Source organism: Myotis yumanensis, unplaced genomic scaffold (assembly GCF_028538775.1).
Source record: "Myotis yumanensis isolate MYYU_CA2020_CCGP unplaced genomic scaffold, mMyoYum1.0.hap1 SCAF_7, whole genome shotgun sequence".
NCBI lineage: Eukaryota > Metazoa > Chordata > Mammalia > Chiroptera > Vespertilionidae > Myotis > Myotis yumanensis.
Genome location: NW_027223758.1, coordinates 5807944 through 5823562, shown reverse-complemented (window position 1 = coordinate 5823562; position 15619 = coordinate 5807944). Strand labels below are relative to the sequence as shown.

At 46.3% G+C, this 15619-nt stretch overlaps 1 protein-coding gene across 6 annotated transcripts in view; it reads left to right on the top strand.

Annotated features, from left to right (window-relative positions):
• STX16 (syntaxin 16) overlaps positions 1 to 14507 on the top strand; it is a 34361-nt gene extending 19854 nt beyond the window's left edge. For 2 of the 6 annotated variants that reach the window (XM_070419700.1, XM_070419698.1), the window contains exons 6-8: positions 64 to 207; positions 1386 to 1466; positions 3673 to 6449. In XM_070419700.1, coding sequence (XP_070275801.1) covers positions 64 to 207; positions 1386 to 1466; positions 3673 to 3777 — 330 coding nt within the window. In that variant the 3' untranslated portion in view covers positions 3778 to 6449. Of the gene's footprint in view, positions 1 to 63; positions 208 to 1385; positions 1467 to 3672; positions 6450 to 13963 lie in introns of those variants that run through there. The other 4 variants (XM_070419697.1, XM_070419696.1, XM_070419701.1 and 1 more) reach the window with 4 other exon arrangements.
• The last annotated feature ends 1112 nt before the right edge of the window (positions 14508 to 15619 follow it).

Sequence of the window (15619 nt, the reverse complement as noted above, 5' to 3'; positions counted from 1 at the left end):
GGTACACCAAAGCTTTCTCCAGGGGGCAATCTAACATGTGGATTCTGTACTCCTTTCTACTAGGGTTTCACAGATGACCAGCTGGTGCTCCTGGACCAGAACACACTGATGGTGGAGGAGAGGGAGCGGGAGATCCAGCAGATTGTGCAGTCGATTTCTGACCTAAATGAGATCTTTAGGGACTTAGGAGCAATGATTGTAGAGCAGGTACGTCAGTTTACCTTCCTCCTCAATGGGTTTTTCTACCATAAAATCTGGTCCTTCTCCAAACTTGGTTGACTCTGCACTCCTATCAGGAAAAAAATAATAACCTCTTCGCCCAATGTATGCATGTATATGCAAATTATATATGTATACCACTTCCATTTTTCATTTTAAAACAGTAAACTTTTCTCTAGGTAAATTTCAATAGAAGTTCTTGTGTTTTCTGCCTCAGGGGTGCTTGTAAGAGCGCCCTCCCTGGGGGCCTGGCAGTGCTGCCCAGGCTCAGCAGTGATTCTGGCAGGAGATAAGGCTTTCCTTTGAATTTTGGCAGGTTATTGGGTAATGGCGACTGGAACCACTAGCTTTCAAGTGGAATTAAATTGTTTGTTCACTGCTACAATCTGATTAGGGTATTTTATTATCTTGCCAGTAGGGATTTGGGTCCTGATCCCCCTGAAACCAGCTGAGAATGGAGTGTCAAGGCTACGGAAGATCTAGTTACATTAATTACTCCCGTGGTTCCCAGGGAACTGCTCTTGCTATCTCTTCTAATGCAGCGTGTTTCCGTTAAGAGCCCTGTTCTTCCATATAGCCCAGTGTTCCCTGCTCTCTGTCTGAACCAAGAGATTAAACAATTAAGAACAAAATTCTCCTTGAGGCAGATGTGAAATTTTACATGGTGGATTGGAGCTCACTGTTGTTGCTCTGATCCACGGAGACCTGTGCTGACGTCTGTAGACATGATAGTCAATTTCTAATCATAACCGGTCGAACTGAGCTAGCACTCTGCTTTCTTGAATCCCAAGTATTTAAGCAGCAGGTGGGCACAGAAGCTCGCCCTTCATCACTTAGAGCCTATTTCCACTGAACCGTATCTGTTTTAAAGCACCAGTAAGTCTGAATATGGCATATCCTATAGTAGCAAAATCCAAGACAAACCTCAGTTTATTAGTATTTCTTCCTCATTAACTAGACTTGATTGCAACCAACACCACACTCTTCCCCTGAATGCCTGACGCTGCTGGGTGGTGGTCCTAGAGCTTCCAGGGTGCCCTGGGCAGCGAGGCTCAGTCAGACAGATACTCGTGTGCATGGCGACATCGCGATCTGCATGTGGGTTCCTGAGGCCACTTCCCCACGTGCATTAGTTGATTTTCTGTCACTGTCATTTATTACCACAGGGCACAGTCCTTGATAGAATTGACTATAACGTTGAACAGTCCTGTATCAAAACTGAGGACGGCTTGAAGCAGCTTCACAAGGTAATCCCTTATCTTTCAGTGGTTGAGGACTGGAGGAACTGTTGCCACGTATCGAAAATTCATCAGGGTTGTCTTCCGTCACAACTGTCTTCAGCACTCTTGCCCGCCGTCACTCAGTGTGATAGTGCGGACATGGGCGTCATGCCATCCAGAGCTGACCACGTGGGCTGCCGCCCCTTTGCTGTAGCTAGTGTTTTCAGGGCACTCGCACTTAGGTTGGAAGTTATTTTCCTCCTTTTAGAAAACATTTCATTCTTTGACTCTTCTTGTTTGAGGAAATCAGTTGAATTTGCATTTGCTGAGATATGGTTAAGCATCCTGTTTGCTTGCTGCTGACGCAGCCTCTCGTGCCGTGATACCTTTCTGATGAATTGCTGGTGGAAAATCACCCTGGAGAAGACAAAAATCTAATTTTCCCTTTTAATTACCACCGTACATCTGTGTACTTACCTTGACAAAAGAGTAGTTTGTTGAAGTGAAAGTGTTATTAGCTCTCATATTCTTTGCTAATAAGGTAGCTATTTCAGGGATATTTTTTATGATATTTTAAAAAAATAAACGGAAAGCATTGTAGAACTCTGGTAATTGTTTGTGGGAAACATATCCATACGCTGCTGAATGGCTCTCGTGTGTGATCGGGTGCATGTTTTCTCTAAAAAGAATATAATACTTCACAAAGTAAGTGCTGTCCATCTCCCCGCATCTTTGAGACCCATTGGTGTTTCTGCCACATCCTGAGCATTTTTCCAGTTCATGACTGCACTGTCCCATCCTTTTTCCCAAACCAGCCCCTTCCTCTAGCAGAGCGGCACGGCTGTGCCAGGTCTGCCCAGGGACCTTCATGCTCTTGGTGTGCTCGTCGCTGCGCGGGGGTGGCGTTCGGGTCCGCCTGTAGCAAGGAAGGGGAAGGCTTGCCCTGTATGCGGAGGACTTGTTAAGCACTTAGATCCATTTGGGGGCCAGGTCTTGTTTATTAAAAGAGTAAAACGGACTTCAGTTTCTCACTCCGTAATACCCATGTTTTGATCTGCTGTGGGATTATGCATTGGTCGTGAAGTTTCTTAAAATCTAGTGAAACATGTTTTGTAGTATTACACAGGTAACGGGAAAAGCTTGTGTGCAGGAGTGTACAAATCTAGTGGGAACTAAACATTTTGTTTTAGGTTTTCCTTTATAAATCATTCTGAGAGGTTTTAAGGTATATCATTTAGTCTTGGCTCCCCTAGTGCTCTGGGTTACTTGGAAAAGTAAGCATGTTCGTCTTATCTCTCACGTCACATTGCTGGCCGTCTCCTTGGTAGCAGCTCACCTAAGGATGATTGAGCCTCGGGAGTCACTTCACACCCTGGACTCTCAAGACCTGTCTGTCCGAATGTTTCCTCCTGACGGAGGAGTGGTCCTGGGGGCAGGGCGACCCACTTAGCAAACAGAACTGCAGCCAGGTGGTGGGGACATGGAAGGACGACAGGTATTTTCATCAGTCTGTCTCCTTCTTGTCCTTCACCGTGAAATATCGAAATAGTGTCGGGGCGGGCATGCCCTTCTGGATGTGGTTAGAGACCCTCACACCTCTCTTCTTCACTGCCCCTCCTCTGGTCTTATTTCTGCAGGCAGGCATGGCGCCTGGGAATAGGCCAGGCTGGTGTGTGCAGGTGAAGCCTGGAGGTGTTGTGTCATCAGGAGCACAGGGACTTATCTGGGGAGGTGGGGGTTCTTTCTGCACTTGACCCCAAGGGGAGCACTTCTTAGTTTTATTTCAAAGGATAAGTTTTCCTTGTTACCATATTCAGGGAAGGTAGGAATCAAGCTGTTTGGGGCCAGCGGTTGCACATCACTGCTGTGGCGCCCTTAGCCAGCAGAGTGATTTCATTATGAAGGTGCGCCTGCCAGAGGGCCTTCCTGGAGAGAGGGGTCCTCAGGGCAGTGGAAGTAGCGGCGAGCGGGAGCGGGCTCGTCTGGGCTGAAGGCTGACCTTTGCCTTCACCCTATGTCTGGGTGGCAGATCCCACACCGCATTAGTGCCTCCTGGGAGGCAGTAGATCCAGGTCAGGGGCCCTTCCACGCATGCTGAATTCGTGTGAATTGATGGAAGGTTGTAATAAAGGAGTCTGTAGCCAAGAGGTCAGCTATACAGAGGATAGGACTGGAAACGAGTGAGGCTTGATTTTGGGGAAAATGACGGCTTTTTTCCCTCCTCTTTCTGTAGGCAGAGCAGTATCAAAAGAAGAATCGGAAGATGCTTGTGATTTTAATATTATTTGTCATCATTATTGTCCTCATTGTTGTCCTCGTCGGCGTGAAGTCTCACTAAGCGGCCTGGGGGCTGTGTGTGCCGCGTGGATCCGGGCGCCGGGGGCTGGGCTGCTGGCTGCCTGCGGAGGGCCCGGCCCCGCGTGGCCACCAGCATCTCGTGGACTCCTGCACAGTGCTGAAGCGAGGGGAGTGGGCTTCTGTTTTTCCTCCATTGTGGAGAATTTAAAGACCTTGGTACTGCTGCAGACTAGAGATGGAGCACTGTCATCAGTTACACTATCTTTTAGAAAGAGAAAATGAGTGGGACGTTTACAGCACTCCACAAGCTGTTCGATATTATTGTGAATAAGCTATTTTTCTTAGCAATCATGTCTGAGCAGCGTGTTAAAATCATTTCTGGGAAAAAAATTTTGAAAACCATCTGGTTTTTAAGGATTTGGTACCAAAAATTTATGGATAGAGGCAAAAATGCCTCTTCATCTTTCTCTCTATATTTTCCAGTTGAAAACAAACTGAGAAGTCCTTTAAGAATTTATAATCCATTCCCCATTACCTTAATTTCGCTTTTCCATCACTGTTAATGATCAGAGTAACAAAGTGTGAAAAATAAGAAACCATCATTGATGTTAATTAACACATTTAGATGGGCCAGTTAAAACAGCTTCATAAGTTTAAATTAATTGTAAATGGAGTATTCCTCATCTAAAATTTATGCATATTTTCTACTGTAAACCAAAAGGGGTTGCTGAGCAAAACCACCTAAATTTAAAAGTTGGTGATTTGAACTAACCTCGAATTAAAAGAAAGCTTGGCAGTGTCATGAATGTCACCAGAATTGGGCAGTGTGTCCCTGCACACATCCCCAGCCATCCTCACTCAATCCATTGCTCATATACTAACCACATAATGACCTGTTCAAACCAGCCACCATTTAATGAACTGTGAATTTACACAGAGGCCATTCTAAATGGGTCACCCCATTTGGGTCTGAAATTATTAACCAAACATCATTGCATTTCAAAGTAAAATATTCCACCAGAGGTGTGATTTATTGGCTCTCCCATTGCCACTTAATATGCCCAGAAAGTAGGCATGTTCCAGCAGGTGGTGGGAAGCAGGACCAGGCAGTCCCTTGTTTGTAAAGTGAGTGCGAATCAGATCACCAAAGTGGGGCTTTGTCATGTCCTTCCCTGTTATCAATATGGTGCTCAGATATATCCCCAACTATAGAGTCATGAGGAAAGTGATGATGGCTTTAAAAACAAAAGTTGTTCATGTTTTCAGTTGCTCTTGAGACGCAAGTATAGTTTTAATGGTCTTTGTATATTTTTTTTATGGCTTTTCCATTGTTTTTATCTCTAATGGGTTACATTTTATTTGGACCAGTCTCGTAAAATGCTACTCTAGAATTTGACTTTGGAGTTGTTGCTAGAAATTTAAACCCCAGGCCAGAGATTCAAGTTGTCTCAGCCATTTCTTCCCAGGTTGTTGATGGCGCTGGGGAGCCACTGTTTTTTTTACGGATGTGGCCGTAGAATAATCAGCAGGTGTCCCTGGCATTTCAGGAAATAGCATGGTGTTCCCTGACAAGTATTTGTTAGGAAAGAAGGTCTGGGAATAAAAATTCAGCCCTTCCTTGATCGTCCCTGAAATGTGGGGCTTCTACAGCAGTTGAGGGTAGCTGTAGGCCTTCGTCCTCATCCCGCCCAACCATAACCCAACGACCAGCTGCTCCTAGGAGTGGAGCTGCTCAGACCAGGGGCTTCCCTCCCAGACGGTCTCTGATGGGGATACTGGATCACTGTTAAAGCTTTTAAAGCTGTCTTAACTATCCTTGAAGGAAAGTGACCCTTTAAGAAAGGGTCACCATTTATTTATATTTTCAGTGAATAGAGTGATTAGGGTTGGCTTTTGTCTCCCAACCCATTTGAGTGAAATCATGGATCTGATTAGAAGTGATTTTAAGGATCTCATTGGGGTGGTGGGACCGTCCATTCTGACTGAAATCAGGGCAATGCCAGCTAAAGCCCCAGCTGCTATGACCGTGACCTGGAGAGGGACGCAGCCTGCAGTCTGTGCGCCAGCTTGCTGGGCTCCTCAGAACACTGTCTTTCTCTGTTGAGCCTTTCCTGAGGGCAGATCAGCACAGGGGCAGTGAGAGAAGCTTAGTCATGCTGCCCTGAAGCTTCAGCTCCTTTCCTTGCTGAAGCCCATGTCTGTGGGAAGGCAGGGCCCTCCGTCTCCCTGAGTTGAGGCCAGCAGGGACACCTGCCCCTCTACGTGCTCCGTGATGGCTCTGTCAGCCTGGGCGCGGGGAGAAATGGGACCGTTTACTGTCAGGTCTCCAGAGCTCCTGATCTTACCCCAGATTGTGGCTAAAATCTACTGTCTCTGGTTTTATTAATTTGGGAGGGGGGTGGCTTGCCATGGGCATGAAGCAGTGTTTGTCTAATGGATTGACGTCTCTCTGCTAATTGAGAGAGCATTATTTATTTGTTTTGACACAGTGCTTTCAGTGTTGTATCCTGGCTAATGGCTTCCTAAAGGTAATGAAACCCTCCCAATCTAATTGGTCAGATAAGACTTTTTTTTCTTGTGTGCTTAAATAAAGCAATTAGTGAAGCGCTTCTATCCAACATGCCTTTTTTGTCCTTTTTTTAAACTAATTTACTGTTATTGGAAACTTTTTGTACAATAAAGCAACTGTGCAGATTTAACAACATCCTGCAATCCTAGTGTTAATTTTGATGATGGGTTCATGTTTTTTTCAAACACATGGGGGCGGGGGGGGGGGGGGCGGGGGGGAGGGGCAGATGGCAGGGTATTTGGGCTGATGACTATTTTGTACCCAAGGCCTTTGCCTCGATGTCTGAAGGTCTGTCTATCTAGTGGACACTTTGAAAGGAACCAATCTCTTTGCTCTCCAGTAGACATAAAGGCAGATAATTGTCTCATGAAAATCTATGCTTTATATACATACCAAGAACCAGTTCTCACCTATTGAGGGGTCACAGCACAGAAGCACCCTCTTACTATGCTCTCCCCTCCTTTTTAACTGGACATTCTATTCCCCCAACTTCTCACAAGCCATTGGCTCTGCTCAATAATCAAATCCACTCCAAGGATAGGCATGTCCCCATGGGCTTTAAGAACATTCCAGACCAGTGATAGTGTTGAAGACCTCTATCCTGCTGAGGTCAGCTCTGTAGGGTGCGTGTGCTTCTTGCGTGGTAACCTCACGGGCTTTTTCCAACTGAGTTTTTGGTGGCCCACTCTTGAAATGGTGCTACACAGATTGTACCTGCGTGCAGGTACAACCAGGCACATTGCCTATTGAGCAGAGGGCTGGAGACCCCGCGGGGCCTGGCCCTCAGGTGTGACTGGAAGGTTGGGTCTTTGGGTGGTTGCTCCTGAATGCCCCGGCGACTGTAGGACAGGCTGGGTGTAGGGTTATCCTTGTTGACAGTGCTGAACATCCTCTAAGACGGCGGTTCTCAACCTGTGGGTCGCGACCCCTTTGGTGGTCGAACGACCCTTTCACAGGGGTCGCCTAAGACCATCCTGCATATCAGATATTTACATTACGATTCATAATAGTAGCAACATTACAGTAATGAAGTAGCAACGAACATAATTTTATGGTTGGGTCACAACATGAGGAACTGTATTTAAAGGGCCAGAAGGTTGAGAACCACTGATTTAGATAATCAGGTCCCTTACTTAAGTCAAAATGTGGGAGCCACATAGAGAGACGTGGCTCACGTGGCTTCACAGGAGGACAGTCATTAGTTCGTGGCGGGGGCCGGATAGCGGTTTGGAGGTGCTGATTCTTTGATGAGTTATGAGTTTCCATTCTTCTAAGACAGTTAGGCAGACTTGGTTCATTTGATGTTGCTACATTTTGGAACTTAGCACTGTGCCTGCATGTAAATGTGGGCCGTGAATGGTCAATTTCTGTGTTAGCCTTTAAAAACTAAATTTTCTCTTTCCAAACTCCCTTGACCACCCGGTGCCACCTCTTACCTTGTTGCCTGATGTTTTAGTTTAGTTTTGTTTTGAAATGGAAGGCAAACAACCCCTTTCGAAAAGATGGGTATTAGAGTGAACCAGTGAGGGCTCTGGGGGGTCGAATAGAGACTTCCAGCTCATCAGAAAGTGGCTCAGGTCTAGGACGTGGGGTCGGTGGGCTCTGTGTCCTGCACCCGACTCCACGCCGACCGTGACGTCATTCTGCCAGTCTGTGGTGGAGACTTCTTACGCTGTAGGAACCTTCCCAGAGTCAGGCGCTCAGACTTGTGCAGTGACCTGGCCAGTGGAGGCAAAAGCAAACAGTCATTTGTCCAGTCGTCCTCATGAGCTCTCTGCACTGTCCTGAATGCTCAGGGTAATTGTGTGGGCCTGCTCTTGAGCTCGTCATCTGGGTAAAATGGACCATTTCAAGGAAACTGCATTCAACACAGTGTACATTTAGACCAGGCTTAGAATAAACCCCTGGGTTTAGTGTTTTCTGCTGGTCAGCTATTATTCTAGAATTGCTTTTAGCTAATCATCCAAATTCTGCCATTAGTAATCACCATTTCTCTCATTTTATAAAAACATGTCATAATGGAGGCTAAAGGGCTTGGGTTTGCATCATTTGTTCTCTTTCTCGGAGGAAGAGCTGAGGGAATCAGATATTTTTTTAACATGGTGTTCTGACTCAGGACACTGTAATAGGTCTCTGTTTCATCACCGCCCCTTTTCCAGATGGGTCGATGGAGACCCAGGTGTGGGCTTGCCGAGGTCACACAGCTAGTGTGACCCCGGGCTGGCACTAGAATCTTCCCTGTTCTCATGTCAAGACCAGTACTGCTTTTGCCATTTTAATTGTTCATTTCTTTGCATAAAATTAAATGACCTTCAAGAAAGATTTAATGGTCAAGATGTGATTTGGTAAAAGCTTCCTCAAGGATTTTTTTTCTATTGCAAAGATGAGACACGACTGAGGCTGAGAGAGGTTTGCAGACAGTGGTATGTCATTATCCCTCGCTCGGTTTTTCGTGTAATTGGTGCGAAGAGATTGCTGCTGGTGACTAAGCCTGCCACGGAGCGGAAAGGAATGATTCCGTGTGACGTGACTGGGTGCGCATACGTGGGCATTTGTGGCTGTTTCAAAAAAGTATATGTTATGCACAAAACGCCTACCAAAATGGATCGTGTCATTTTAACGTTGTGAATAATAAAAACATAGTCTCCAGCAAAACTGATTTAACAGTTGCCCGAAAATGTAGCACTTCGTTCCCACACTGTGCCATGGCTAGAAATTGATTTTTTTAAATCCAATTAAGCCTCAAGGTTGGTTATCCATTTAAAAGGTCGGCCGAGTTAAACAATGACAGTACCTCAGTTCATGCTAATTATTAAATATACACGGAACTTCAGCACTTCCGTCATGCCTCACGCAGGCACACATCATGTGTTTTGCACCACAGGGGCTGCGGAGGTCCCTGGCCATGATGCGGGCACGCCCGCAGACCATGAACCCTGACCTGGTAAGTCTCCGAGTGGTTGCCATCCCCATCGTTCCTTCCCCTCCAATTTCTGCAGCCCACACTGGAGAGTTCTGGTCCCAGCAAACGACTCTCCCCACTCACCTCCCGTCTTCCCTTTTCTATGGCCCCAAGAGTATTGGGAAATGGAGTGTAACCTCTTACTTAAAGAAAAACAAAAGAGGGGAACTCTTGGTGTATATACACTAGGCTTCATGGGCTGCCAAGTTCATAATGTAATCGTGTTTTTAAAATAGTGCTTTATACTGTGTTCCCAGCATGTTAAGAAGAAGACTTCAAAATGTATTTTTCTAGTTCTCATAGGTAATGTGTAAGTATTGCTGAATTTACTAAGATCTTAGAACCACGACACGACCCTGATTGGAATGTCCTTTTCATTCTGCTAAATTGGGTTAGAATGTCCCTCGAGTTTCATAAATCATCAGGAAGGGTAAGTGGTGGTCTTTGCACTCTGGCACCTTCACCTGCATTGTAATGGAAGGAAGGCTGCCCCTTTTCAGTACTTTTCATCTGTGACTCTGAACTGGCCCAAAATATGGAACCTTCAGATTTAGTGAGAGAAAAAAATTAAATACCCTTCTCATGGCCCTTAGAAAAACTAACAAATCTGGTTCATTTTTCCTTCCCCCACCCTTTCCTCACACTGCTCAGCCACCAAAACCCTTCTACTTTTAAAAAGATCCGCATTTAGACACTAAGATCGAGGTGTTGCTTGACACAAGGTGTTTCTGGGAAAAGTGTGACTCAGGGTTTTGAAGAGTGAATCATGTTCAATGCACAAGAGAAACATCCTGCTTAAAGGACCCTGGAAGGGAAGGTTTTCTAAGGAAAAGAATTCTCCATCAAAATACACATTTGCCCTTCGTCTTGCTTTTCTATAATCTCCATTTCATATGCTGCTGTTTCCAGGAATGTGGAACCAGCATGCGGTCTGTTAATGATTTCTCTTTGCCTTCCTGTAGCACCGCCCCCTCAGGTCTTCATATGCCCTTGAAAACTTTTGCAACTACAAAAAAATAATTTTGCTGGTGTTCAGAAATAAATAGGAATTCAGTGCCCGAGACACGAGGGTTATTGCCACCTGACACCGTGCCCTTCTTGGAGAATAATTTAGACTGCTAGAATGACAAGGGACCTCCAAGAACAACTCGTTCAGCCCCCTCGTTTTATCAAAATGTCCTAGAAACTGATGAGAAGGAATGCTTTTAGTCATTAAGAAATGGCTCCCTGAGTACATTTTTATTAACACGGTGTCTAATCCCACTGATATTGGAAGGTAAGAACATCATGCTTTAGATGACATTACAAAATGTGCTTTTGAGGGAAAGTGCAAAAGATTGCATGCAATGAGCTATTTTTTGTGTCAGATACATGAATATATATGACCTGGTATTTTTTTTAAAAAGAAAAAAATAAAACCCAAGCATGATAAACAGAAAACTAATAAAAATGCTTCCCTGTGGAAGGATGAGTGAGGGGGAAAGGGTGGGAGGCCCAGGAGGTTCCCGCGAGCTTTCCTTTTTACAGTCTCGACCGTAGAAATGTTTTATGTATTCAAAAAATGGAAATGGAAGAGAAATGAGCACAGCAAAGCCTTACATAGTATACAGACAAGAGTACAGGAATTAGATGTACACCAGATAGACCACACCAAAACCAATAAATTCTGACTAGATCAGTGAAATGCATTCTAAGAACAGAAAAAGACAGTAGAGAAATCTTGAACTTTAGGTGTTAGGTCTATTGCTGGGAATGGAGACTGTCCGCTGAGTGTTGTAGGAACGGGTGAGTGAGTGTCCCTAGAAGGGAGATTGGGACCAGGGTTCTCACTGTGGGAGATGGAGACCGATCCGGGTGGCAGCAGGTGAGGGGGAGGTCAGCAGCGTGGGGTTTGAATTGAAGGAGTTGGTGTGGCCTCCTGAGATTAAGAAAACAAATCTTACTCCTGGCCTCTGAAAGGATCATAAACAATGGCCAGGGAGCAGTGAGCTTACCTCCCACACAAACCTGGGTTTCTAGACACCCATTGTCCCGATTCACAGGACAGAGATTTCTTGAAGGAATGGCTGACTCTAGAGTTGGGCAAAGGAGGAACACAGCTGAGGGATCGTCTTAATGTTCCAGAAAGGACAGAAGTGCTCAAAAACAGATAGGAATGTTTGAAAAAGGCAGGAGCCGGCCTGGTGGGCTCCGTGGCCTCTGTGGGGACACTGGGGGCCGTGATACTGGAAGATACACACAAGCCATGGGGACAGGGTGGCTCCTGGGCATGCAGCCTTCGCACTCACATGGGGCCCACTTCTGGCTTACTTAGTGCTCTGCTGTTGCCATCTTGGAATTCTTTGTTGAAGAACGGGTTCTGCACCTTCAGCTCTGCACTGAGCCTCACAGTGCAGTCTTGAGGAGAGGGGAGGCAAGGAGGTCTGTACACAAGAATGGGGGATACCTGGCCGGTATTTCTCAGTGGTTAGAGCGTCGGCCTGCGCACCAGAGGATCTCAGGTTCAATTCCCAGTCAAGGGCACATACTTTGATTGCAAGTTTTGGATTGCAGGTTCCATCCCCAGCTGGTCCAGGCATGTGTTGGAGGCAACCAATTGATATCTCTCTCTCACATCAATGTTTCTCTCTCACCCTCTGCCCCGCCCCCTTCCTTCCACTCTCTCTAAAAACCAATAGAAAAAATATCCTCTCTCCTTGGGTAAGGATTTAAAAATAAATTTTAAAAAAATAGCAGGTGCTGTGTGTGGAAGGAGGAGTTGGCCGCAGCTGATGCTTGATTCAGACAGACACCACCATTGCACACAAAAGCGGGTGGGGGGGGGGGCGGGGGGGGCGGGCGGGGAAGGCCGCTGGAAACAGATCATCCTATTGTTCTCAGAGTGTCAAACCACACATTAGGAGGAGGAAACTGACCCTGATTCTATTAATTATGAAGGGTGATTTACATCTTCACCATGTGAACCCGTGGAAACCAAGCAACTAGCCTTGGCCAGTAATGGGAGCTTACATGGGTTACATGGCTTCTGATTGGGTGCCGTGGGAAACAATATGTATTATTGCCAAAAAACGTTCATACCAGATCTCACATAAGGAGACAACCAGGAGAGTCCAAACTGTGAGACCTCCAGGAGAGACCAAGGCAGGGGCAGTTCTGGATTCAAGGGAACAACCAGGTGGGATGCTTGATGCCCATTTGGATTCTGATTTTAAGAGAAAAGACCATGAAGGACATTCTTGGGACAATTCAAGAAATTCCAGTGTAGACATTTTTTTTAGGTAATAACATTGCTTCAATGACAAATTGTCATGGATATGATCAGGATGTTATTGTGACTAGGGGGGTGTTGGAGGCTGTGTCCCTTCTTCCTAAGAAAGATGTAGTGAGGTATTTAGGGTTAAATGGTGCAGAAAAATAAATATCTGAATATAGGTAAAGAGTATAATTTCTACTGGCTTTTCAACTTTTCCATAAGTTAATGCATTTTTCAAGAGTTTCTAGAGAAAAGTTATTTTCATGGCGATTAGTTCATTTTTCAATCCTTCGGGGAACCCTGAGTGCAAACCTTCCAGGTGGCACGTCTGACAATTTTTTAAAATTGATTTGAGAGAGAGAAACTGATGTGAGAGAGAACCATTGACCGGTTGCCTCCCGACCAGGGATCAAACCTTCCACCTTTTGAATGCAGTTGTGTCTGTCACGGGCTGCATTTGAGGAAACTGTCAGGCATTTGAAGTGGAATAATTCCTTAATTGGACTTCTCTCCAACCAACCGAGCTTCTGGCCAGGGCCACATGTGACAATATTTACAGAGTGCGACCAGGGCATTCCCCGATGCGCCGGCAGCAGGGGCCAGGGGAGGGAAGGCAGAGTCTGGCAGGTGGGCTCCCTTCTTGGCCAGCTGCGCCCAGGATGCCAAGGATGCAGGTGGTTGGTGCTGAGCCCTTCCTCCTATGAAGAAGGAAAGAGCAGGCCATTCTCAGCCAGGCACGAGCCCCACCTCTGCTTCACGCCAGTCCTAACTGAGGCATTTCCCCTGGCTTGCAGTTACCCACAAGGTCAAGTCCAAACTCCTTGGCTCGGTGTACATCGCACGCCCAGCCCATATCACTAAAGCTTTTGACGGTTCTGGATGGACCACACCCTTTAGTACTTTGGGCCCTTGCTGAAGGATTTCCTTGTCTGGGATCAGCCTGCCTGGCACACGCCTCACCCTCAGGACCCAACTCCCAATATCCTCCAGACTCAGCTCCCAGTGGCTGGATTGCTGGGCTTTACTGCTGTATTTGCTCCCTACCCTTGCCACACACACACAACCACACCCCTCCCCCACTATGTCCCCACAGTCTGACCCGGCCTGGAGCTCTTCAGAATTGATATTCAATAAATCTATATTGAATGAATGAATGAAAACACTAGAAAGCTAAAACAAGTGCTCCCAGGGCAGGTGGGTGGTCAGTGTTTCCGTCTCCTATGAGGTGTGGTGGGATCTGGAGCTTCGTGGCTGTGGGTTGAGTCTGACAGGGATTAGGGGATTTAGTGCAGGTGAGCTCCAGCATGCAGTGAACACAGGCGTGTACAACTCACACACCCGGAGCCATCTCACATGATGTCATTCAGAAATGTGTCTAGAATATGAACTATATCCCAAAACTTCCTAATAAGTCCTGGGAACTTTATTCTGATTTCTTCCAGAAGTTTTTAGCCTTTTCCTCAATTCCTAAATTAAGTCTGAACACCCACTTGAGTTTGGAAGGAGTCTCAAGTCACCAAAAACTTAAGTTACTTCTCGGATTGCATTAAAGATCTGGTAAGTTATTTTGCATTTTTAGAAGAAAATGTAATTAAGGTGAGTTTTTTATTGATGGTGAAATATATTCCAACCTGTGGACTAACAGCTTCATAAAATGCATCTGAACAAAGTGCGCCTGTCTCAGTCTGAAGTCTGGAAAGTGCAGTGGAAAGTGTCCTTTCCTGGGAGGTATTTGTGTCTGTCACGGACTGCATTTGAGGAAACTGTCAGGCATTTGAAGTGGAATAATTCCTTAATGTTCTGTTTAGTTTGGATTTCTTTGATTCAGGGGTGGCTTAAAACCAGAATCAGTAATGTCTGCTTCCAACAAGCACATCCCATTTTTTTTCTTGCTTTGTATGGAATAAGTGTTCAATAAATGTGGTTGCATTGAATCATCTCGTTCGTCCTGTCTTGGGGCCATCTAAAAGGAAAGAACCTCCCAAATCATCTCATCACCGACAGCTCCTTTCCTTTCCAGCTCCCCCTACACAGAGCGCCAGGATCTGGCTTTCTGAAACACTTCTTGGATCCTTCCACAGTTTGCAGAAGTAGATGGAGTGATTCAGACTCCCCAACCCACCACCATCACCCGTTCCTCCCCTTCTCTGTTCTCCAGGGACACCCTGGGTCTGTACTTTCTTGCCGGGCCTCTCCCCACTTAGATGCCTTCCCCTGTCTTGTTTGCCTGTGGGAGTCCCGTTTCATCCATCAGGCACAGCCTTACCTCCCTCACCCTCTGGGACGGTCCCCTGTTGCCTCACCCCTGCTAGAAAGCCCTGCGCTTGTCTGCAATGTGTTTGCAAACAAGAAAAGAGTGATAGATCTTCATACGTGCTCTTCATACCCTTTACAAATGTGTGAAAACATTCAGCTGCTGCAAAATCTTTTGAAGAAAATAAGATCCAATTAGCACCGACTTTTATGTCGGAAAGCTGAGGGTTTCGAAGGAATTCATTGCGCCATTCAAAAACTGTGTTTTGAGCACCTGCTCTGCCAGGCGCTGGAGAAAGCAGACAAAAAGACCTGCCTGCAGAATGCCGAAGCTCGAAGCTCGGAGTCTAGTGGGGTGTTTCCAAGGAACGGAGGGAGCAGCAGGGAAGGTGAAAGTGTGGCTGTGGTTGGATTACAAGTCAGGGAGGGAGACAGGAGAGGGGCTGAGCGCCTTGGGTGCCACACTAGGGAGTTGGCTTTGCTATTTCAAAGGCTGATCATGAAAAGGAAACACTAAGAAGAGGGGTGCCAACCAAAAGGCCTTTGGATAATGACTCGGGTACAGCTTCCACAACTGGGTCATCAATCCCCAAATCTTGTACCTGAGCCACAGCGGGAGCCAGGACCCTCACCAACATCGTCCACCATCCACAAGGTGCCCCCAACACCCTTCAGGCACTGCCCCTCTTCAATGAGAGAGCTCAGGTGCTGTCTTGTAAACCACTGACTTGCCCCCTTCTCCTATACCTTCTTATCTCCCTAAATTGGGTGAGCCTGCAGCTGGCCCAGGCTGTTGCCAGGGGTGAGCGGCGGGAGGGGGAGGGCACTCAACAAGGCAATAACCT